The sequence below is a fragment of the Cervus canadensis genome, chromosome 5 (genome assembly GCF_019320065.1).
Source record: "Cervus canadensis isolate Bull #8, Minnesota chromosome 5, ASM1932006v1, whole genome shotgun sequence".
NCBI classification, from domain to species: Eukaryota; Metazoa; Chordata; class Mammalia; order Artiodactyla; family Cervidae; genus Cervus; species Cervus canadensis.
The window spans coordinates 46,161,217-46,185,488 of NC_057390.1; the positions used below are offsets into that span (position 1 = coordinate 46,161,217).

General features: G+C 39.4%; 1 protein-coding gene across 1 annotated transcript in view; it reads right to left on the reverse strand.

Moving 5' to 3' along the window:
* Positions 1–24,272, reverse strand: part of EIF2AK3 (eukaryotic translation initiation factor 2 alpha kinase 3) — a 79,079-nt gene that overhangs the window by 18,352 nt on the left and 36,455 nt on the right. The window contains exons 3-12 of the mRNA XM_043468772.1: positions 21,199–21,393; positions 19,130–19,263; positions 16,592–16,826; positions 15,428–15,590; positions 14,304–14,444; positions 13,328–13,450; positions 11,105–11,322; positions 10,613–10,725; positions 5,405–5,527; positions 1,196–1,345 (exon numbers count right to left, since the gene is read on the reverse strand). Coding sequence (XP_043324707.1) covers positions 1,196–1,345; positions 5,405–5,527; positions 10,613–10,725; positions 11,105–11,322; positions 13,328–13,450; positions 14,304–14,444; positions 15,428–15,590; positions 16,592–16,826; positions 19,130–19,263; positions 21,199–21,393 — 1,595 coding nt within the window. The remainder of the gene's footprint in view (positions 1–1,195; positions 1,346–5,404; positions 5,528–10,612; positions 10,726–11,104; positions 11,323–13,327; positions 13,451–14,303; positions 14,445–15,427; positions 15,591–16,591; positions 16,827–19,129; positions 19,264–21,198; positions 21,394–24,272) is intronic.

The following is a 24,272-nucleotide window of genomic DNA, read 5'->3' on the forward strand; positions in this document are numbered from 1 at the left end:
AGGACACAAAAATTCAATGAAAGCATGCCACAGGAGACAAAGGTCACAGTTGGGCCGTTCCTTAACTGGAAAGCTTGATTTCATACCAGAAACTGTTATCTGAGACTGTCATGCACAGAGCAGCCATGTTCTATGTAAAACAGAAAGCACAAAGGAAGACCAAGGCCAGGAACCCTCGTACCTGTGATCTGGAAGCCCCCATCCAAATCAGGGCCTGACATACAGAGCCACTTCTCCTGGTCCTTCTGTGGCTGGGCTATAGACAGTGGTCACTGCAGCTAACTAGGTATCTCATATGGATCTAGGGCTGTGTCAGATACTTCTAGGCAGAAATTTTATTCCAGCTCTTTAGTAAGTAGTCTATTTAGTAAGCAGGCTTCCTAGGTGGCTCAGTGCTAAAGAATCCGCCTGTCAATGCAGGAGACACAGGAGATGTAGGTTTGATCCCCGGGTGGGGAAGATCCCTTGGAGGAGGAAATTCCACTCCAGTATTCTTCCCTGGAAAATTCCATGGACGTAGGAACCTGGCGGGCTACAGTCCATTGGGTCACAGAGTCGGACACAACTGAGCATGCACATGCTTGCATACACGCATGAGCTCATGCTATTTAGTAAGTAGTCTATTTTTACTCCAGCCCTTTAGTAAGTAGCCTGTTTCCTTTTTCTTTTTATTTAGTAGTTTTTAAAAAGGACCTTCTCTCCTAGGGAATAAATAGCATGTTTAACATAGGAATTATCTACAGGTTGCCTAAGTTCACATATTTTTAAATGCAAGCAGTTTAAAACTACTTCAGAAAGGAGTTGTAAAATTGCTAACCATCAATCCTAAGAAACTAAATGAAAATTGAAAATAAAAAATGGAGACAAAAGTCAGACAATGTCTCTCATTGAGAAAGGCTACTGTAAATCCCTCAGTGAATTATAAATCATATAGCCCTATCTACCAAAAAGCTTGGAAATTCACGTTCTGGACAAAAAAAAGGAAAAAAAAAGTTCATGTTCTAAAAACTAAACCAACTTAAGTAATTAGAGAAGATTCTAAAACATGATAACAGAATCAGTAATGTGCTATTCTTTTGTTTAAAAAAAAAAAAACCTCTAAAGTTATACTAATAGAAAGGATATTTTATTCATGTAAGTCAAAGACTAACCGGAAAGAAACACTCATTTTTAAGTCTATGTCAAACCAAGTTACCTGTCATCTTTCAGCCAAATTTCATCCATTTTTTCTTGCCACTTTTCTGGTGGCGCTTCCAACCAAGCATTGAAATATCTCACAATTCCTGGGTGTTCAAGCTTGGCTAAGGCTTTCACTTCTCGCATTACCTTCTCCCGAGCCAGTTCCCTGAAACAGAGAAACAAAGAAGACACTGAAGGTTGCTCTGAAGAAGCAATTATATCCAACAGTGCAAAATAATAAGAAAAGAATTCTTGCTTGATTCTAAAAATCAGAAACAGAAAAATCAGCCTAGTAGCATAATTCTAAAAACCAACAAAGTGTTGTATTAAAAAAAATGTAGAGTGTTTCTTTTCTCTTCTAGAAATAAGTGCTACAAGTATATCCATCCATTCAAATAAAGAGTTCTTAACTTACAGACCCTTACAGGTAACTGCTTAATGCTCATTCCTTAATAGGGGGATGAAGAGGTGGAAGTGAAGTATTCAGAAAAGAGAGCTCAGCCTGGCAGCTCTGGAGGAAACAGAAGGAGCACCCCGACAAGGTATATACAAGAATCCTAAAGGCTTGTATGTGTACCCTGACTGTTTAAAGCCTCAGGCTTCCCTGCTGGCTCATACGGTAAGGGATCTACCTGCAATGCAGGAGACCCAGGTTTGATCCCTGGGTCAGGAAGATATCCTGGAGAAGGGAATGGCAACCCACTCCAGTGTTCGCTGGAGAATTCCATGGACAGAGGAGCCTGGCAGACTACAGTCCATGGGGTCGCAAAGAGTCGGACATGATTGCATGACTAACACTTTCTTTCACTGAATATCACAGGCAGTAATGTTTAGCTAGAAAAGCATCTGGATTTCATCTGCTTTGACACCTTTTCTAATGGATCTAAGCTCACATTCAAGGGATTCCACCATCACCTGAAACAACATAATATTAATGAATATGTTATATCCTCTTCCCTCACCAAGAGAGAGTCAGCTACTCCCACTTTTCTCTCTGGGCTTTATTACTGTTAATGGTCCTGCCCTGAAAATTCCAACAGATTTCTGAATTCTTCACATTCAGTGACCAAATCCTATCAGCTCCTCCTTTTAATTCCTGATACTCATTCCTTCCTCACTTCATAGAGAATAGATGGGGGGGGGGACACAATGGAAACAGTGACAGACTTTATTTCCTTGGGCTCCAAAATCACTGTGGTGGTGACTGCGCTCATGAGATTAAAAGAAGCTTGCTCCTTGGAAGAAAAGCTATGACAAACCTAGACAGCATTTAAAAAACAGAGACATCATTTTGCTGACAAAGGTCCATACAGTCAAAGCTATAACTTTACCAGTAGTCATATACGGATGTGAGAGTTGGACCATAAAAAAGACTGTGGAACAATTGATGCTTTTGAACTGTGGAGCTGGAGAAGACTATTGAGAGTCCTCTGGACTGCAAGGAGATCAAACTAGTCAATCTGAAAAGAAATCAACCCTGAATATTCATTCACTGGAAGGACTGATGCTGAAGCTCCAATCCTTTGGCCACCTGATTTGAAGAGTCTACTCATTGGAAAAGACCCTGATGCTGGAAAAGACTGAAGGCAGGAGGAGAAGGGGGCGACAGAGGATGAGATGGTTGGATGGCATCATCGACTCAACGGACATGAGTTTGAGCAAACTCTGGGAGATAGTGAAGGACAGGGAAGCCTGTGGTGCTGCAGTTTATGGGGTGCCACAGAGTCGGACGCGAGTGAGCAACTGAACAATTCCTTCCTCATCTGTCTCCACTTCTGTTGTACTAATGCTTTGCATCTTAGGACTGAACTTCTAAAAAAAACAAATCTACTGAACATGCTTACATGCTTGTCTCTTACTACATACCACCTCCACTTTGATCACGTCATTCTTCTGCTCAGAGGCACAAAGTTGACTGTCCATGGAATAAAATCTAAACTCCTCTGCCTGGCATTTCAGGTGCTGGAAGCCACTTTTCCCATCTTTCTTCCATACTCTCCTCCATTTTTTTTTTTTTTTTGGCCATGCTGCAAAGCTTACAGGACCTTAGTTCTCTGACCAGGGATCAAACCCATGCCCTGAGCAGTGGAAGCATGGAATCTTAACCAATGTTCACCAGGGAAGTCCTACCCCTCCGTTTTTAACCTTGCTTCACTCCTGCCAGAATCCTTACTAACCTTTACACCTCTGCGAGTGTCTGCCTAGAGACTACGCTCAGCCCAAGTAGTGCATGTGGCTGTCCTTCCCCTACATGTGTGTCCACCAACGGACAGGCTCCCCTTGAACATGGTGCAGACATCACCACCATCATAAGGCTTGCTTTCCTTGACTGCTGTTTGGCTACATCTGTGCTTTCTTCATGAGAACCTATTTACTAAGCTAAGCCATGGGTAACAATCTTCCTCGCTTTGCAGTTATTTGAGTACATATACAAGGGCCTCAAATAGTTACAGGTCTGGAGGGCAGAAGCCTTTCTTAATTTTACATCCTATGCAGAGCCTAATATATAGGAATATTTAAACTACTCAAAAATTATATACCAAAGGAAAGAAAATTATAATCAAAGCACTCATGTTACCAACCAACCAGCGTTCTTGGCTTCCTTAATCAATAGAAATTGATCAGAAGCCAGATAAGAAATTCAGGCAAGGCTTTATGGGGGCCCCTGCTATAGAAGGGGCAGCAAGAATAACCAACAGGTTCCCTTGCTCACTCGCTGCCTGAGGAGGGGCAGGCTGGTTCCTTACATGGGGTGAGTGTAGGCATGTGTCGAGGGGTCGCGCCAGAGGGGTGGCTTAGGTGGTCTGCCCACGCCTTAGGCGGTGTTGTGTGCAGAGGGCATGCGCAGTACCCTGCTCTTGCTCCAGGATCTTCAAAAGTGGCAGTTGGGTTTTTCGGTCTCTTTGTATCTTTTGTCCACAATTTGCCCCAACTGCGCATGCATGCACTTATTTATTAGTCCTATGTAGTAACAGTTTCTTTGTATTTTGTTGCTTCAGGAGAGGTGTGTCTAGGTGCAAGCATCGCAGCAAAGGGTCCAGGTTCCAGCCTGTCTCACTCAGACCGTCTCATTCCTGTGTCTCTATCTGTTGGACAGTATGTTTAACTATTCGTTAGAATGACAGTCCAGCAATTAGTGAACGTTTAATCAAGAATCCAGAGGAGAGGATGTCCCTGGCGGTCTAGTGGTTAAGAATCCACCTGCCAATGCAGGGACACAGGTTTGGTCCCTGGTCCAGGAAGATCCCACATGCCCGGCTGGAGCAACTGAGGCTATGCGTCACAGCTACTGAGCCCACGTGCCCTGGGGCCCGTGCTCCGCGGTAACAGAAGTCCCCCGCCCGCCACATCTAGAGAAAGCCCTCGTGCGGCAACAAAGACCCAGCACAGCCAAAAATAAATACATTCATTATTTAAAGAAAAGAACCCACAGGAGGCTTCAACAGTAGATGGCAAGAAAGGTATTACTGAAGGCCAATCATTTTAAGTAGCACACGTTCTGAGCCCAAACTTCTATTTTCAGGAATCTATCCTAAGGAAATAGATGTGATCAAAATTTTCCGTAAAATTTGAACACTGCAAAGTTATTTTTAATTTCAACAAATTGGAAACCTAAGTATTTAATGACAGCAAACAGTTAAATAAGATATGGCACAAGGATTCATTGGACTATTATCCAGTCATAACACATCTTCAAAATATTTTAGCATCTCAATAACAAACCCTTAATGGCAAGGAAAATACTGAGCACACAGCAAAGGAAGCAGTAAATAAACTGTATTATATTGATAACTGTGCTACCAATGAGGTAAATTTATGATCAGTAAAAAAAATCAAAAGAAAATACTCTGAAATGTTAAAAGTGGTTATTACTGGGTAGAGCAGACATGGATTGGTCTTTGTTTTAATGCTATTTCTTACTTTCCACAATAAATATAGATTATTTTTCAATGGTGATATGTAATAGAAGTTTGTAGTTATCAAAATTCACTGTGGGAATGCCCTGAATTGTTAAGAATCAAAAACAGGGCATATTTTTTAAGAGGATACAAAGCGGTCAAAGTAGATGACATTTTTTAGAGTTGATTACCTGGTGGCACAGGACATTAGATTCAGAAACTATGTTTTCTATAGTCTCTATGGAGTACAGTAAGAAGGACATATGGCCTATGAGATTAGATAATATAGTTCCAACTCCAAGTTTACTAAAAGTACCATCCATTACCTGTTGGGGAGACGGATTCTCTTGATAGCATAATTGCAGTCATCAACCTTGTTTCTAGCTTCAAAGACAACTCCAAACCCCCCACGGCCCATGCACTGAATTGGTTCAAAGTCTGTTAGATAACTAAAAAAAAAAAAAGGTAAATTTATAAAAGTTTGTAATAGTTTTAAATTTTGCTTTGTAAAAACTAAATCTCCTAGAAATTACCTTAATAGACTGCAAATAAACTCTTATTTAGCTTTCTTTGCTTTTCTATTTGTATAAATCAAGCAAACACATTTTAATTTTTTTCCCTGGGAAATTTATAAAAAGTTAAAAAGCTTCTGCTTCATGGGGAAATTACTTGTTAATCACTTATTCTTAGAGCAATTTTTTTCTTAATTTATTTATTTTAATTGGAGGCTAATTACTTTACAATATTGTAGTGGTTTTTGCCATACATTACCATGAATCAGCCATGGGTATACATGTGTTCCCCATCCTGAAGCCCCTCCCACCTCCCTCCCCATTCCATCCCTCAGGGTCGTCCCGGTGCACCAGCCCCGAGCACCCTGTCTCATGCATCCAACCTGGACTGGCGATCTGTTCCACATATGATAATATACATGTTTCAATGCTATTCTCTCAAATCATCCCACCCTCACCTTCTCCCACAGAGTCCAAAAGACTGTTCTTTACATCTGTGTCTCTTTTGCTGTCTTGCATATAGGGTCATCATTACCATCTTTCTAAATTCCATGTATATGCATTAGTACACTGTGCTGGTGTTTTTCTTTCTGACTTACTTCACTCCATATAATAGGCATTCTTTTTAATGGCTGAGTAATATCCCATTGTGCATATGTACCACAGCTTTCTTATCCATTCATCTGCCGATGGACATCTAGGTTGCTTCCATGTCTTGGCTATTATAAACAGTGCTGCGATGAACCCTGGGGTACACATGTCTCTTTCAATTCTGGTTTCCTCAGTGTGTATGCCCAGCAGTAGGATTGCTGGATCATATGGCAGTTCTATTTCCAGTTTTTTAAGGAATTTCCACACTGTTCTCCACTGTTCTCCATAGTGGCTGTACTAGTTTGCATTCCCACCAAAAGTGTAAGAGGGTTCCCTTTTCTCTGCACCCTCTCCAGCATTTATTGTTTGTAGACTTTTTGATAGCAGCCATTATGACCGGCTTGAGATGGTACCTCACTGTGGTTTTGATTTGCATTTCTCTGATAATGAGTGATGTTGAGAATCTTTTCATGTGTTTGTTAGCCATCTGTATGTCTTCTTTGGAGAAATGTCTGTTTAGTTCTTTGGCCCATTTTTTGATTGGGTCGTTTATTTTTCTGGCATTGAGCTGCAGGAGGTACTTGTATATTTTTGAGATTAATTCTCTGTCAATTGCTTCGTTTGCTATTGTTTTTTCCCATTCTGAAGGCTGTCTTTTCATAGCAATTTTAAAACTCTTCTGTCCTATCCAATACTTTCCATCATCCATCAAATAATTAATCCTTAATTCTTTAACCTTTTATCTTCTTTGGCATTCTGTATTCAAGCAGAAAATGTACTTTACTCTTATGTCAGTGCCTGTATATTTTATGGAAAAGATTTAATCAGTACTATTATATCTAAGTAACTTTTTTTTTTTTTGGCTGCACCATGCAGCATGTGGGATCTTAGTTCCGTGACCAGGGATCAAACCCATGCCCCCTGCAGTGGAAGCATGCAGTCTTAACCACTGGACCGCCAAGGAAGTCCCTTAAGTACATTTTTATCCAGAAATTTCTCTAGGAACCAAAGCTATCTGAAATTTGCTGAGATGCCTCAGGAGACAGTGTTCAGTTCAGTTCAGTCCAAAGGTATTTGGACAGAGCTAACTCACCATCTGGCACTTGCAGGTAGACCCCCACTTTGTAGCCTATCTCCCCATTAATGTCTGGCCTTGCTGCTCTGCTCTGTATATTCCAGTCGGCTTGCACCAGGTTTTCTCAAACTTGAGGGCTTTTGCTTCCACTATTTGCTCCAATGGGAACTTCTTTGGACTTAATAAAACTCTATTCTTCATTCATTCTGCTCGTCTCACCACCTCTGTAAGGCCTTCCTAGACCCCGATCTTAATGATCTTATAGCACTTTGCACACAGTACGTGGAATATTTAAATTAAGTCTTACTATTTTGCAGTTATTTATATTCAGCTTGTATATTCCAGTCAGCTTGCACCAGGTTTTCTCAAACTTGAGGGCTTTTGTTTCCACTGTTGGGGGACTTGACTACCTAGTGGCTCAAAAAGTAAAGAAACTGCCTGCAATGCAGGAGACCTAATTTGATCCCTGGGTCAGGAAGATCCCCTCGAGAAGGGAATGGCAACCCATTCCAGTATTCTTGCCTGGGAAATCCCATGGACAGAGGAGCCTGGCAGGCTACAGTCTATGGGATTGCAAAGAGTTGGACATGACTGAGCGACTAACAGACTTGACTGCAGGAAAGCATTGTTTTTTCTCTTTGTATTTCCAAAGTCTGGTTTTACTTGGCAAATAGAAGGTCTAACAAATATCTGTTGAATAATGCATGAATTAATAAACAAACGAATGCATGCATGTGTGCTGTGGAAGATATTCTAGATTACCTTTGGTGTCCCTCATAAGGTTAAGTTTATTATTTTATGACTCGCACACTCATATTAATTTAGCAGTTGGCTCAGCTGGTTAGAGTGTGGTGTAAGGAGGAGAGACAATATATCCCAACCCTCCATGGGCCAATTACTGTCCAGAGAATGAAGAATAATAATCTGTATGCCTAAAAATAGCTACTCAAGGTACTTCAGTGCAAATCCATCTCCCCAACTGCAAAAGCCCATGAAGTTCACGTACTCCTCCTAGAGGGCCAACTGAATTATCTTCCTACATTAAAGAAAACACTAATATGAAAACAGATATTTCTTTTGAAAAAGAGATATATCCATTATATATATATATATAACCTAAGTGTATTTTATATATATACATATATATATATATATATATAAAATCTTATCCTATACATGATCACAGACTTTGTAAACATAAATATCACCTTGACTCAGGTCCCAGCGTAGGACTTAAATTCATGACTAAATCCAGAGTTCAGGCTCTTAATGATGCCTAGAACATAGCAGGCACTCAATAAACGCCAGGTATTACACAGAGCTCTGATATTTTAAAAACAACCAGCATTCTCTTCATATTGAATAAAATGAAAGGAAAATTAAGTCTGATACAATTTTAGAGTACATTATCTCAATTCTCTTCAGAACAGCCTTACAAATATATGCTTATTCATCATACCCCACTCACCCTCCATCTCCACCTGTCACTTACTCATGATTTATGGTTCAATTAAAATGTGACCTCATTTATGACACCTTCCTGAATCATCACAATCAGGATTAGTCACTTAGCTCATGGTTTTTTTCCTCCATATGTTTATGTTTTATCTAGTATCACCTTCTTCCACAGACTTTAAGCTCCTCCAGGTGATAAGCCCAGTCTTTTTATTGATATTTCTCCCAAAGCCTAAGCTACTGTCCTGCACACAATTCTTCAGCATAGAAGTTGAATGCACAATGAATGGCTTGGGTGATGGACTGCCCGTGGAGCTGGTGGGCCCCCCCTCCTCTCCCTCCCCGCCTGCTGGTGGTGTTGGCCACTGACATGTAGGTCAGCGTCTCTATTAGCAAGGGTATTAAAGCCTTTATTCACCACTTGCTGGTCACCCAGGACGTTTTGCTAGAACATACTGATTACAGTCAATTCTCAATTTTTGAGAATACAGTATGAATGCAGCTTAGATAAATCCACAGATAATCAAAATAACACACATTTTAGTTGTAATTATCAGTCTTTTCTGTCATAAAGCTGTTGTTATCCTGGATATTAAGCAATAAGTTTCATACAGAACTTCCCCTTGTCCTGACATTACAGAAGTGCTAGGCACGATATCAAAACCAAGGGGAAATGTAGCAATAACCCATGGAATAAGAAAACTGAACCACAGCATCATTTCTAGTCCCACAAAGCATTAAAATCCGTACACCTGACAGACCTGCTAACAGATTCTCTACTCATATTTTACTTTCAAATTATTTGACTTGGCTGCTTTTTAAGTAACCAATCTCTTCCACTTTTAACAATGATCTATTCTATTGGTATATTCCTCCCATTTTTTTGCTTTTTATTTTAGACAGAATAAGGATGAGATAAATAACTGAGGATTAAGTCACACAGGAGATTTATATCATACTCTAATAATATATTAACATTATCATTTATATCATATTTTAGTAATGTAATAATTATCAATTAAAAATGTCAAGCCCAGTACATGGTAAACCCTCAATAACTAAGTTATCTGAATAACAACTCAATTTTGTGGCCATAATTCTTTTTTTAATTCCAATTTTACTGAGATGTAATTGACATACATGGTGGCTGTACTTTTAAACTTTTGTAACACTATACTTCTATCCGTCTTATACGCCACTTTGAATGAGTTTAAGTAACTTGAAGGATAAGTCTGTTTCAGGGCTTCCCACGTGGTGCTAGTAGTAAAGAACTCGCCTGCCAATGAAGGAGACATAAGATAATAGGTTTTGATCCCTGGGTCTGGAAAATCCCCTGGAGGAGGGCATGGCAACCCACTCCAGTATTCTTGACTGGAGAATCCCATGGACATAGGAGCCTGATGGGCCACAGTCCACAGGGTCAAAAAGAGTTGGATGTGACTGAAGCGACTTAGTACACATACATTAAAAAAAAAAAAAAAAGTTAAACAAGACCTTCGTTTAGAGGTTGTTTCTTCTTTTTTAATTGAAATATAGTTGGCATATAATATGTAAGTTTCAGGTGCACCATATAACAATTTGACATTTGTATACAATATAAAATGATCACCATGGTAAGTCTAGTAACCATCTGTTTTCCACAGACAGTTACTGCAGCATCATTAACCATATTCCTTGCACTGTCTATTATATCCCTGTGACTTATTATATAACTGGAGGTTTAGAGCACATGTTAAATGAACAACTACTCTAGTCTTCATCTATTTCGCCCACCAGTCCCACTCCTCTCCATTCTGGCAATCCATTTGCTCTCTGTATCTGAGACTATTCCTTTCTGGATTTGAACAGTCACCACCAGAAGCTACAACGCACACACCTGCACTTTAGCATAAGACTCTTACCGTGACACGTATCCGGAATTTTTTATGTCATTCCAGCTACTGTCGTTAGCTTCTCCACTGACAGCATCATATTTATTTTCAGTTTGACACTGAGTTTCAGATTCCTTCCTTTGCTGAAGAGGTGGGGGAAAAAAATCACTCTCAGTACAAAAGCTGAATTGAAGTTAGCTAACAATATTAGGCTGCAAAATAACATGGAAGAACAAACAATACTGAGAAACTGTATTAGAAGAATGAAAAACAACAGCATTTTCTTTGTCAAAGGGAAGGGAAACGATCAGGGTGGAGCCAGGATTGAAGAGTGATGGAGGGGTGACATACACGTGGAAACAAAAGTACAGGCAACAGTGATTTTAGGGTGAAATTTAAGGAAACGTACCCCTTGGCCAGCACATGGGCGCGCGCACGCGCGCACACACACACACATACACACACAAAGCTTTCTATAGTCCCAACACTTTGAAATAAATGAGATTCTAAAAAATGTCTTACTCTGTGAGGATGAGGATGGAAGAGTCTGCGTACAATGAAAGTTGTTGCCACGATACAAAACACGATGGTTCCAACTATTTCTTTCCACCAGTGTAAGAGAAGAACGGGGTCCTTTTTGCGGATGTTCTTGTAATTCGGGTTGTCAAGAAATCTGACTGTGATCTGCGTGCTCCGTTTGTTTCTCTCCCGCTTATAGTATGGCAGATAATAACCATTATCTTCAAAAAAATAAACATTAGATTTTTTAAAAAAAATAAACCAATATAGTTCCACCACCAATTGCTAAAAATTATCTCATTTGTTATGACATAACACTTTGAATTCCTTTTCCTAAAGTTTCATCTCTTTAGAACATTTCCACAGCCTCACTTACCGTGCTTTTTCTTCCTTCTACACAGATATATTTTTCTTTATTCCATAACGTCATACATTTTCTTTCTATTGAATAATAATAAGACTAAAAAAAAAAAACTCTTATTATCTGATTCAATCCCTTAAGTGGAAGAAAAAATTAGTACTCAAACTTCCTTCGAGGATTTTAAACTTTCCTTTCAGTTCAGTTCAGTTCAGTCGTGCAGTCGTGTCTGACTCTTTGCAACCCCGTGAATCGCAGCACGCCAGGCCTCCCTTTAGCCCCTCCAAAATACCAAATTTTAGCATGACTAATTCTTCACAAGGAAAGGAAAACATTTCCACTGTGCCCTCTGGTTCATTTCAGGCTGTCAAAATGAGTCTGTCCTAGAAAGCAGCTTTTCTTTTTAACTTCTGTTTTACACCATGTGGGCAGATTACACAGTTCTCTTTTACCTTCTATGTTAATCAATAGCAGACTTTAGCACCTTGTTTGTTTTTTTTTTTACTAAATCAATTTAAATTCTACAATAACTTTCCAGTTCTACCATCAAGGGTAAGTAACTGATGAGAAGTCTATGTTTTTGCCTAATACAGATTCGAGGATTTTTTTTTTAATGTTCAACTGTTCAAAAGACTTTCATATCTGAATATACCCTAACTTTCCTGGTGGCTCAGATGGTAAAGTGTCCGCCTACAATGCAGGAGACCTGGGTTCAATCCCTGGGTTGGGAAGATCTCCTGGAGAGAGAAATGGCAACCCACTCCAGTATTCTTGCCTGAAAAATCCCATGGACAGAGGAGCCTGGTAGGCTACAGTCCATGGGGTCACAAAGAGTTGGATACAACTGAGCAACTTCACTTTCACTTTCCTAAATAAATAGGAATGTGCTGCATGCCAAATTTCACCTATTTTTGACTTCCATGCTAATTTTCCTTGTCTTAAAACAAAATTAAAATAATCCCATTGTATAGCATTTTCACATAGCTCTATGGGAAACATCTGTTTTCACTATACAGACAGATATTACATAGACTATATTATATGAGCTGATCATTAAATAAGAGGTAATAACAAGAACTAAGGCTTACTGAACATTGACTATTTGCCAGACTTGGTGCTAATTAAGACTAAGCATTATTGGATTTCCCTGGTGGCACAGTGGATACGAATCCATCTGCCAGAGCAGGAGACATGGGTTCAATCCCTGGTCTGGGAAGATTCCACATGCTGAGGGGTATCTAAGCCCACATGCCACAACTGTGTTTCGGAGCCTGTGAGTCACAACCACTGAGCCACAATTACTGAAGCCTGGATGCTTTAGGTCCCACAAGCCACAACTAATGAGCCCGTGCACCAGAACTACTGAAGCCCTCACGCACTAGAGCCTGTGCCCTGCAACAAGAGAAGCCACCACAATGAGAAGCCCTTGCGTTCTCACAGTGGGTAGCCCCTGCTCTGCACAACTAGAGAAGGCCCTCATGCAGCAACGAAGACCCAGTGCAGCCAAAAATAAAAACATAAATATAGGAGCGTGTACATGTCAAAACAAAAATGACTGCATTATCTCATTTAGACCTTAGAACAATTCGATAAATAGATGCATAGGATTATTATATCTTTGTTTTACAGACGAAGGAATAGAGACATAGGTAAGTTAGGTGTGTCCAATCTAGCATGTGACAAAACCCCTGCAAACAGTCTTTGGAACCTTGGCCACCACATACAACATTTGCTTCCCAAGATATTTTATTTTTTACCCTCGAACTGACTGCCCTGCTTCTGAATTCTATTAATTAATTTCAAATGAATAAACTAAAATAAACAGAAAAATCAGACACCATTTTCAGTTCAAATGTAATCACACTTACCATAAGGATACTGCAAGATTGAAAGTGCACCATTACTGTACTCTTCGTGAGAAAACTTATCGTTACTAAGACATTTGTCAAATTCATCAGACCCCACCAAGACAGGAGTTCTAGAAGGAGAATCTAAAAGAAAACGGTGAAATCTTAACTGTTATGATTTTAATGAAAATGTGTATGCCTCATTCATTCAAAACACAGATATTCAACCACAGTTCAGTTTAAATATGTTAGTCAAACAATGGCCCAAGGTTTTTTCCCTTGAAAAACAGTCTTATAGAGAAGATGAGTCATTTATACAAGTCATTAAAATATGATGTGGTATATGTGATAAAAAAAAAAACATATACAAGGTATAGAAAGACAGCTGAAGAAAACAGATGGCTTAGTATTTGAATTTAATTCATTTGAGTGTCTCAAAGAAGTGTGATGTGATAGCCAGATAATGTTTCACAAATATTCTTAATATAAACTAAATGATACCAAGGCATGGTCAGAGAATGGTTAGAAGTTTTTCTAACCTGTCTAGAGAAACATTTTATTATTAACACTGATTTCTACAGAAGCAGCTGTTGCTTCGATGAAATCATGTTGTAAAATGATAATTAAAATTCATTAACTTCTGAAATGCCTTCCCCATTTATTAGAAAGGATGAGCATGTGTGCTCAGTCATGTCCTACTCTTTGTGACCCCACGGACTGTAGCCCACCAGGCTCCTCTATCCATGGGATTCTCCAGGCAAGAACACTGGAGTGGGTAGCCACTTCCTCCTCCAGGGGATTTTCCCGACTCAGGGAGCAAACCTGTTTCTGCATTGGCAGGCGGGTTCTTGACCTGCTGAGCCATTAGGAGGCCATTAGAAAGTACAGAGCATACAACAGTTGTGATCCTTGTGATACTCAAAACTAGGGCAAAGACAGTCATGATCAGGCCTCTGAACATCTTAATAACATTTATAAAAGTTCACAGTTCACTTACGAATTAGAGGTTTCCATTTGATGATTGGCAAAGGAATAATAGCATTTTCACTGTTGACAGATTCCAAGGCCTTGGGACTCGTAGGAAACTTTTCTGAAATTCTGACTGATGACTGCAGATACAGCTGGCCCCTGTACATTCCTAAATCAACCAGAACCCTGTCAATCGCATTTAGAATCAAGTGCCCATGATATTTTTTTTCAAAAAGGTTCATTTTGGTTTAATAAAATTAGACGAATTTCAGTTATTTATTATTCATGTGCTACACAGCTCTTTTCAAAGACTCATGCATGAAGCACTCAAATTTGACCCAAAGGTTATTCAACAAAAACAGGGCAGGAAAGTTATGTACAAGTTACAATGTTTCTCACTGAATAATCTTTGGTAAAAACTGGGAAACCCCTCTGGCAGGAAAACTGAAAGAAATAATTGTTCTCTTCGGAAACTAATAGCTTAGATGAAGTAACCTTTTCTTTAAGGAAACCTAAAACACCTGCCATTCACAAGATACTAACAATTCAATTAAATACTGTCATATCATGTGTGTGACATGTTACTCTTTCAAATTCTTGCATTTCACTGAGATTGAGGGGTGGGTAGCACATTGATAGCACTAAAAGAATTTTATGAGTATTTGGCCACAAAATTAGTTCAAATAATTAGATTTTAGGGTTTTCAAAATGTATTATATTAAAGGCTTTCAATTGCCCAGTAGCACACAAGCATTTTGTTTTAATTTTTCAGATAAGCTGTATAGACACATAGAAAAAACTAAACATAATCTTTAAGAGGAAGCAAGCTGATAGAGATACCAATACAAATGTAAAAAGTTTTAGACTTTGAAGATACATAAGTAACATGAAACCATGCTACGTAATGGCAACATTTTTAAGCCTTTTAAATAAAGGTCTCCAAGAAAAAGAATACACTATGGTAATCAGAAGTTTCAGAACTGAAAAAATGATAAAACACTGCAGAACAGAAATCAAAGTATAAATCCTAAGGCCAGAGAATGTACTAAGGAATTAAAACTACTATAGGCACACCTGAAGTAGGGAGAGACCATGTAGGAATAAAACCTGAATTCAACATGTACTATCTCGAGATAAGAGACATCCACTCACCCAAGTAAACACTGCTTTCTGTGGCTCCCCGGGCAGCTTCTACAATATCTTCTTCATCTTCTAAAACTCCATCATTGGGGGCGTAACTTGTATCATCAAAAAGACTGATGGGAATGACTTTGCCATCCTTAACCAACCAGGCAGATGCAATGGGAGTACAAAACTAAACAAACAAACAAAAATGGAAAAGAAAATTTAAATATCTTCAAGCAGTATTTATATGTATCCCAACTCCTGAAATACCATTTAAAACCACAGATTTATTTTAAAAATTTTCACTTTTCCAGCTTTTTTGTTGTTGTTCAGCTTTACTGAGGTATAATTGACAAATAAAAATGTATGTACCTATGATATTGTTGTTTAGTTGCTAAGTCATGTCTAACTCTTATGACCCCATGGACTACAGTCTGCCAGGCTTCTCTCTCCACGGAATTTCCCAGGCAAGAATACTGGTGGGGGTTGCCATTTCCTTCTCTAGGAGATCTTCCCGACCCAGGGATTGAATCGGCGTCTTCTGCATGGCAGGCGGGTCTATAACACTGAGCTATCTGGGAAGCCATTTATGGTATAGAATGTGCTATTTTGGTACATGTACGCACTGTGAAATAATTAGCACAATCAGGCTGATATATCCATCACTTCATAGTTATTTTGTATGTGTGTTTTAAGAACATTTAAGATCAACTCTCTTCACTTCTGTTTAATATCGTAAGGATCCTCCATGCTGTTTTCCATAACATCTAGGTCAAAGAAACGCTGCTGTACACTGTTCACCTCACCCAAACTTGCTGTCTTCTGTCTTTCATAATAGCCATTCTAACAGAGGGCTTCCCTTGTGGCTCAGCTGGTAAAGAATCCACCTGCAATGCAGGAGACCTGGATTTGATCCCTGGGTTGGGAAGATCCCCTGGAGAAGGGAAAGGCTACCCACTCCAGTATTCTGGCCTGGAGAATTCCAAGGACTGTATAGTCCACGAGGTCACAAAGAGTCAGACACGACTGAGCAACTTTCACATTTTAAAAGATATAAAATCACAAATTTCTTAGAGCACAGAGAACAAGTTGAAAAACTGCAAAATGGCAGTCACCTCCCTCTACCCAACATGTTTGGTCAGACTGAGAAGGAAAGAAACACATTCATAAATTCTCAGTGGTTCTAGGTACCTGGTATTCCCACTCCAGGTGTCCTTCCTTCTTATTAAACGCCATAACTTTCCAATCCGCAACGGAGACCTTTATCACTGTATCCATCATGACAGCTTCCTGCTCTTCCACGTCTGAAATGATTTTAGACTGTTCTTTGTTTCCACTGGGCTTTAAAGTGCTTTCAATAAATCCGGCTCTAGTTTCCATGTCTGGAATATACCGAAGTTCAAAGTGGCCAACACTGAAATTCCACCTTAAATTTACAAAGGCGTGTTTTAGAAATTTACATTTAAAAAAAGGGACCAAACAATAAAGAACTCTTGTAGAGTGAAGAAACAAACACTAAAACCTGGGTGATGAGAAAAGGAACAATTAAACACAATCTTCAGGAAAAGCGCACACTACTGATTTCAGCCACAAGAGGGCGTAACTTGGGTCGTGACCCTTTAGAAAGGGATTCTGAGAGCTGTGATGTGACAACAGCTATGGGATAGATTTTTCTCTCAAAGATTAACAAATGTTCACATTTCTAAATCAAGGCGATTTTCTCAAAACACATTAAAGTCACATCAAAATGACGCAGCTTGCAGTCAGTCCTACTGCTTAATTAAAATGTGGAAACATTTCACTCAAGCGTAGAGAAATTAACCCTTATTGGGATATCCCAATAAGCCAATGTAAAAGGCAAGAAGAATACATCAATTTTAGATTTTTATGAAAATAGAGCCTTGAAAGGCAATGTGACCCAGTATACCAAGTCTGAAGGTCATAACACCTCAGCTCCAGCCTTAGTTCTCTACTGACTGAGATCTGGTTAGCCTTAACCTTGTCTGAGTTTTAGTGTCCATATCTGTAAAGTGGTAGCAGTAATGTTTCCTCTAGAATTAACATATAGAAAAATCACATATCTATTGACACTATAATGGTCTTGACACTTAGATATAAAATGGCCCTAGAATTCTGACATCTGTTAAAAAGTAGATACTCAAGGAATATGGATCTCAGACGTCAGACTCTTCCCATTCTGATAATTCAAATTCTGTTAAGTTGAACATCTGCTCCTATGGTGGCTGAACACGCAACAAGCATTCAACATTTAGGGAAACAAAATCTCATCAGGATAAAGGCGCTCTGGTTGCCAGCAAAGCCCTCGACTTACAGTCCAGGGAATGAAGAGAGAATACATTCTTCACTGAACTTGAAAAAAGTTTTCAGGAAACAGTTATTGTGCATCAAATTAGACAAAATCTCAAAGTCTGGTTCACTTTCAAAAAGATAAAGATGGGCTCTCAAATTCTTTTTATTGCATGGCAATTTAGAATTTAAACATTAGGTTTAAAAAAAGTCAAGCATGTAATTTATGACCACTAGTATATCTAATCCAATCATGTAATTTTATTTTAGCTTTTTAAATATTTATTTATTTGGCTGTGTTGGGTCTTAGTTGCGGCAAGCAGGACCCTTTGCTGTGGCGTGCAGGCTTCTCTATAGTTTTGGCATGTGGGCTTATTTGCCCCATAGCGTTGGATCTTAGTTCCCTGGTCAGGGATTGGTCCCAGATCCCCCCGCAATGGAAAGCAGATTCTCAACCACTGGACCACCAGGGAAGTCCCTAATCACGTTACTTTAAATGTAAAGATTTACATTATTTGAAAAAGGAAACAAAAAAGTATTTGACCAAATAAACTATACTTTAACACTTTAAGAAAATAGATTAAAATATTATATCTTAAAATTGATGTGATAGTCAGACAAACTACAAAACTATCTACCAGAGAGAACTTCAGAGTCCAACAGGCCCAAGTAAAACAAACCACATCAGCTTTGTCTTTCTGTGTTCAAAGAACTTTGACCAGTGAGGTTACTGTGAAAAGTATCATTAACCTAAAACTAAGCTAATATACGGGCTTCCCTGGTGACTCTGGTAAAGAATCTTCCTGTAATGCAGGAGACGCAGAGATCTGGTTTCAATCCCTGAGTGGGGAAGAACCCCTGGAGGAGGAAATGGCAACTCACTCCAGTATTCTTACCTAGGAAACCCCATGGACAGAAACACCTGGGGGGCTATACTCCATGGGGCCAAGAGTCAAACACAATTGAGTGACTAAGCAATAACAACAACAAAGCTAATATACAGTCATTGTATGGGAGTCCTCCTGGTTACCATATCCAAAAGCACATGGTGAGAAGTTCAGCTCAAGATTTGTTAATATTAATTGTCATGAAGCTGTTTTAAATTTAGGGGCTACAAGGACTTCCTTGATGGTCCAGGGGGAAAGAATCTGCCTTCCAATGCAGGGGACGTGGGTTCAACCCTTGGTGGGGGTACTAAGATCCCACATGCCACGCATCACAACTGGAGAAGCCTGTGTGCTGCAACCAAGACCCAGCACAGCTTAAATAAACAGATAAATCGAGGGGCTACATTTCTCCTTAAAAAGTAGTATGCTTCTGGGGAAACAAAACCGTTCAGAAAATTTCAACAAAGAAAAAGCCGATGAACTCTGCTCTTCCCGTACTTCTAAACATCAACAGCAACATCATCTAAATACACACTTCTCATTGCCGCTGCGAGGTCCAACGGCTCTCACGGTTTTCTGGGTGCGCTGCAGGAGCAAGATGTCTTCTTCTTGTTCCATTTCATCATTATCCCACTGGCGACAACCCAGAGCTGAACAGATGTACCTCACCTGAAAAGACAGGTGTAAAATTAGTAAAGAGAACATGTTCCAGGAGATCAGAGACAGTAAAAGACTCTCGATAATTTATAAAAAGTGAAAGGAAATTGAGGAAATGTGTAAAAAGTACCCAAGGATTAAGAAGCAACAGCTATACTATTTAGCACAAGGACCTCTGCTCGATACTCTGTAATGGCCTATATGGGCTTCCCTGCTGGCTGAGCGGTAAAGAATTCGCCTGCCAAAGCAGGAGACATGGGTTCAATGGAGAAGGAAACGGCAACCCATTCTAGTATTCTTGCCTGGAAAATCCCATGAACAGAGGTGCCTGGAAAGCTATAGTCCAAGGGATCGCAAAGAGTTGGACACCACTTAGTGACTGAACAATGATGACAGTGGCCTATATGGGAAAAGAATCTTAAAAAAAAAAAGAGTGGATATGTGTATAACTGATTCACTTTGCTGTTTACCTGAAACTAACCTAACACTGTAAATCAACTATACGCCAATTAATTTTTTTAAAATAAATAAATTTTTAAAAACTGGAAAAAAAAAGCAGCAATAGCCAGATTACCACCAGTTCCTAAAATGAAACATTCAGAACCATAGAAGTGCCAGTTACTATTTACTTCAGGGAGCGAGTTTCAGGATTTAGACAATTTCAGTCTTACTGTGAGCATTTCCATGAAGAAATGGAGAGCTAGTTGTGATCTCTTAGTAATAATACCATGAATAAAATCCAAGGTGAGCTAAAAAAAAAAAAAATCGCCTCGGAGTTTCCATACAACAGAAGCATTTAGTTCTAAAAAATTCAAACCTTATCTAACAGCTGTTAACATTTTCAAGTACCTCCTTCAAATCCTCATTCAAAGGAAAGGGGAAATTCTTTGGATGGTGTGACCAAAATCCTCACAGAAAGTGTACCTGCGAGGATACCAGAATTTTGGAGCAGCACATCAAATCACGAAACTAGGTGCCCGGGTTCAGTCCCACTGTTTTACCAATGAGAGCACTGGAGGAGAGAGAGGACCACAAGGCCCCCTCAGTACAGTATAGATGCAGGTGGCTGGAGAAGGCAAAAAAGTTTGCGAGAACAAGAATGGCCGATGGGCCGAACACTCAGACAAGGGATCATCAAGTTTGGAAAACTCAAGGATCAAAGACCTTTTTTCTATTCTTCCTTGTTTTCAAGTCTATATACAAATATTCAAGTATTGATGTGTTAAGGGATTAGAAAGAAATTTTTACCTTCCTAAAAAAGTGTGTTTTTACTTATTCCCAACAATGGATTTATAAGATCCAATCTTAAGAGTCAGATTATTTCCTAAGAGCTAATAACGGAGAAAGCATAGGTCATTAACAGCATGACTTTTTCATCAGACAGATTTAAATCAAATTTGACCTTGGCAGTTTCTGAACCTTTGAAAGCCTCAATTTTCTCATCTTAAAATGAGCACACAAAAAAAAAAAAAAAAAAAATGAGCACAGACTTGCCTCTTAGATTCTCTCATGACAGGCTCAAACTAGAGAAATAAATAGTAGTAGCAATTATTCTTATCATCAGGATTATTATTAATCCTTGGAGCATTCCTCATCTATCCAAATAAAAATTTTTTAATGCAACCATTAGAAATATTGTGATGATTTCAAAATGATGCATGAAAAATGCAACTGACACACAGCAGATCACAGTTATTCATTCTCTTCCTTCTGCTATTCCTGCTCTGCTGTTTGACTCTGCTGTTTATTCTGTTATTTTGGATAAATTCTGTTTCTCTTAATAGTATTTCCCCCTTTCTACTTCACAGTTCTTTTATCAAAAGAAATGACAGTCTTGGGGGAAAATTATAACAGATCTCAACCAGTAATAGTATAGTTTAAGAAATTATTTCTTCTATTCTTATTTAGTCTGACTTCTCCCCAAACAAATTGAACATTTTTACTCACCTTTCCACTATATGCACTGAGTCCATATGTAGTTAGAGACTTTCCTCCAACCAAGACAACATCATCTCCAAATTTATAAGATGATTCAAGAAGTGATTCAACTGTAAACGGAACTGTTTCCATGCTCTCACGATCCCGGTCCCACTGGAAGAGGTCTCCATCCAGGGAAGGAATGATCATCTTGTTCCCAAATACCTAAAATAAAAGCTAACTTTAAAAAGGATTTTATGAATGAATAAAGACGTGCTACATATATACAGTGGAATATTACTCAGTCATAAAAAAGAGCAGAACAATGCCATTTGCAGAAACATGGATGGACCTAGAGATTATCACGCTAAATGAAGTAAACCAGACAAAGACAAATATCATATCATATCACTTATATGTGGAATCTAAAACACAACACAAATGAACCTAACTACAGAAAAGAAACAGACTCACAACAGACGCTAAGAATATACCTGCGGTTGCCAAGGGATGGAGGGGTGGGGGAGGGATGGACTGGAAGGTTAAAATTAGCAGATGTGAACTATTATACATAGAATGAATAAACCAACCACAAGGTCCCACTTTATAGCATAGGGAATTATATTCAATATCCTGTGATAAATCATAATACGAAAAGAATATGAAAAAGAATATATATATGTATATATAACTGAATCACTTTGCTGTACATAGAAATTAACACAACACTGTAAATCAACTATATGTCAATAAAACAAATCTTAAAAAAAATAAATAAAAGGATCAGTAGGAACTAAGAGCCGTGGTCTCATGCCTCATGTACTTTGGCCTCTGGAGCAGCAAACGAAGTTGCACATCTTATCAACCAAAAGCAATTTAGAAGAACCACCCATCTCTCCTGGGGCCCACAGGTACACCCCAATATGATTTTCCTCAAACTCTGCTCACCAGGAGCCAAGAGTGTTCCATAATAAGAGCTACCAAATGAGAGTTCTGTGACTCAGTGGGTTCAAGCAGAGGTTACTGGAGGAGTTCTTACGGTGATTACCATGCCAACAGATAATGTGATTTTCTAGTAAAGGGACAGTTTATGCAGCACTTTCCAGGCCTGTTTTATCCAAGCCAGTTACCACCAACGATTCAGGTCCAAGGAACACAGGTTGACTCAAGCAGCATCCCACTCTTTCTTTCATGCAATTTCTCAGATCTGCTAAGAGCAAGAAACCTGGTAACCAAGCTTAATGATTTCATGCTCTTAGAGGTCGTTCCTTCTTTTAACAATGTTTATGGAGGGCCTATTACCTGTCACAGGAAATAGTGCCATGGTCTCACGCCTGATGTACTCTGGCCTCCGGAGCAGCATACGAAGGTGCACAGCTTACCAACCAAAAGCAATTTAAAAGAACCTGTATCTCCTGGGGCCCACAGGTACACTCCAGTATGGTTTTCATAGGAAACAGAGTAGGAAAGACTAGAGATCTCTTCAAGTAAATTGGAGATACCAAGGGACTATTTCATGCAAGAAAGAAGAAAAGGAAGTGAAGTCGCTCAATTGTGTCTGACTCTTTGCGACCCCGTGGACTGTAGCCTACCAAGTTCCTCCATCCATGGGATTCTCCAGGCAAGAACACTGGAGTGGGTTGCTATTCCCTTCTCCAGGGGATCTTCCTGACCCAGGGATTGAAAGCAGGGATCAAACCTAGGTCCTACACATTGAAGGCAGACGCTTTAACCTCTGAGCCACCAGGGAAGCCCCATTTCATGCAAAGATGGGCTCAATAAAGGACAGAAATGGTATGAACCTAACAGAAGCAGAAGATATTAAGAAGAGGTGACAAGAACACACAGAAGAACTGTACAAAAAAGATCTTCATGACCCAGATGATCACGATGGTCTGATCACTCACCTAGAGCCAGACATCCTGGAGTGTGAAGTCAAGTGGGCCTTAGGAAGTATCGCTACGAACAAAGCTAGTGAAGGTGATGGAATTCCAGTTGAGCTATTTCAAATCCTGAAAGATGATGCTGTGAAAGTGCTGCACTCAATATGTCAGCAAATTTGGAAAACTCAGCAGTGGCCACAGGACTGGAAAAGGTCAGTTTTCATTCCAGCCCCAAAGAAAGGAAATGCCAAAGAATACTCAAACTACTGTACAATTGTACTCATCTCACACACTAGTAAAGTAATGTTCAAAATTCTCCAAGCCAGGCTTCAGCAATATGTGAACTGTAAACTTCCAGATGTTCAAGATTCAAGATGGTTTTAGAAAAGGCAGAGGAACCAGAGATCAAATTGCCAACATCTGCTGGATCATTGAAAAAGCAAAAGAGTTCCAGAAAAACATCTATTTCTGCTTTATTGACTATGCCAAAGCCTTTGACTATGTGGATCACAATAAACTCTGGAAAATTCTGAGAGAGATGGGGATACCAGACCACCTGACCTACCTCTTGAGAAACCTGTATGCAGGTCAGGAAGCAACAATTAGAACTGGAAATGGAACAACAAACTGGTTCCAAATAGGAAAAGGAGTACATCAAGGCTGTATATTGTCACCCTGCCTATTTAACTTACATGCAGAGTATATCACAAGAAACGCTGGGCTGGCTGAAGCACAAGCTGGAATCAAGACTGCCGGGAGAAATATCAATAACCTTAGATATGCAGATAACACCACCCTTATGGCAGAAAGTGAAGAAGAACTAAAGAGCCTCTTGATGAGCGTGAAAGAGGAGAGTGAAAAAGTTGGCTTAAAGCTCAACATTCAGAAGACCAAGATCAGGGCATCCGGTCCCATCACTTCATGCCAAATAGATGGGGAAACAGTGGAAACAGTGGCTGACTTTATTTTTTTGGGCTCCAAAATCACTGCAGGTGGTGACTGCAGCCATGAAATTAAAAGACGCTTACTCCTTGGGAGGAAAGTTATGACCAACCTAGACAGCATATTAAAAAGCAGAGACATTACTTTGTCATCAAAGGTCAGTCTAGTCAAGGCTATGGTTTTTCCAGAGGTCATATATGGATGTGAGAGTTGGACTATAAAGAAAGCTGAGCGCAGAAGAATTGATGCTTTTGAACTGTGGTGTTGGAGAAGACTCTT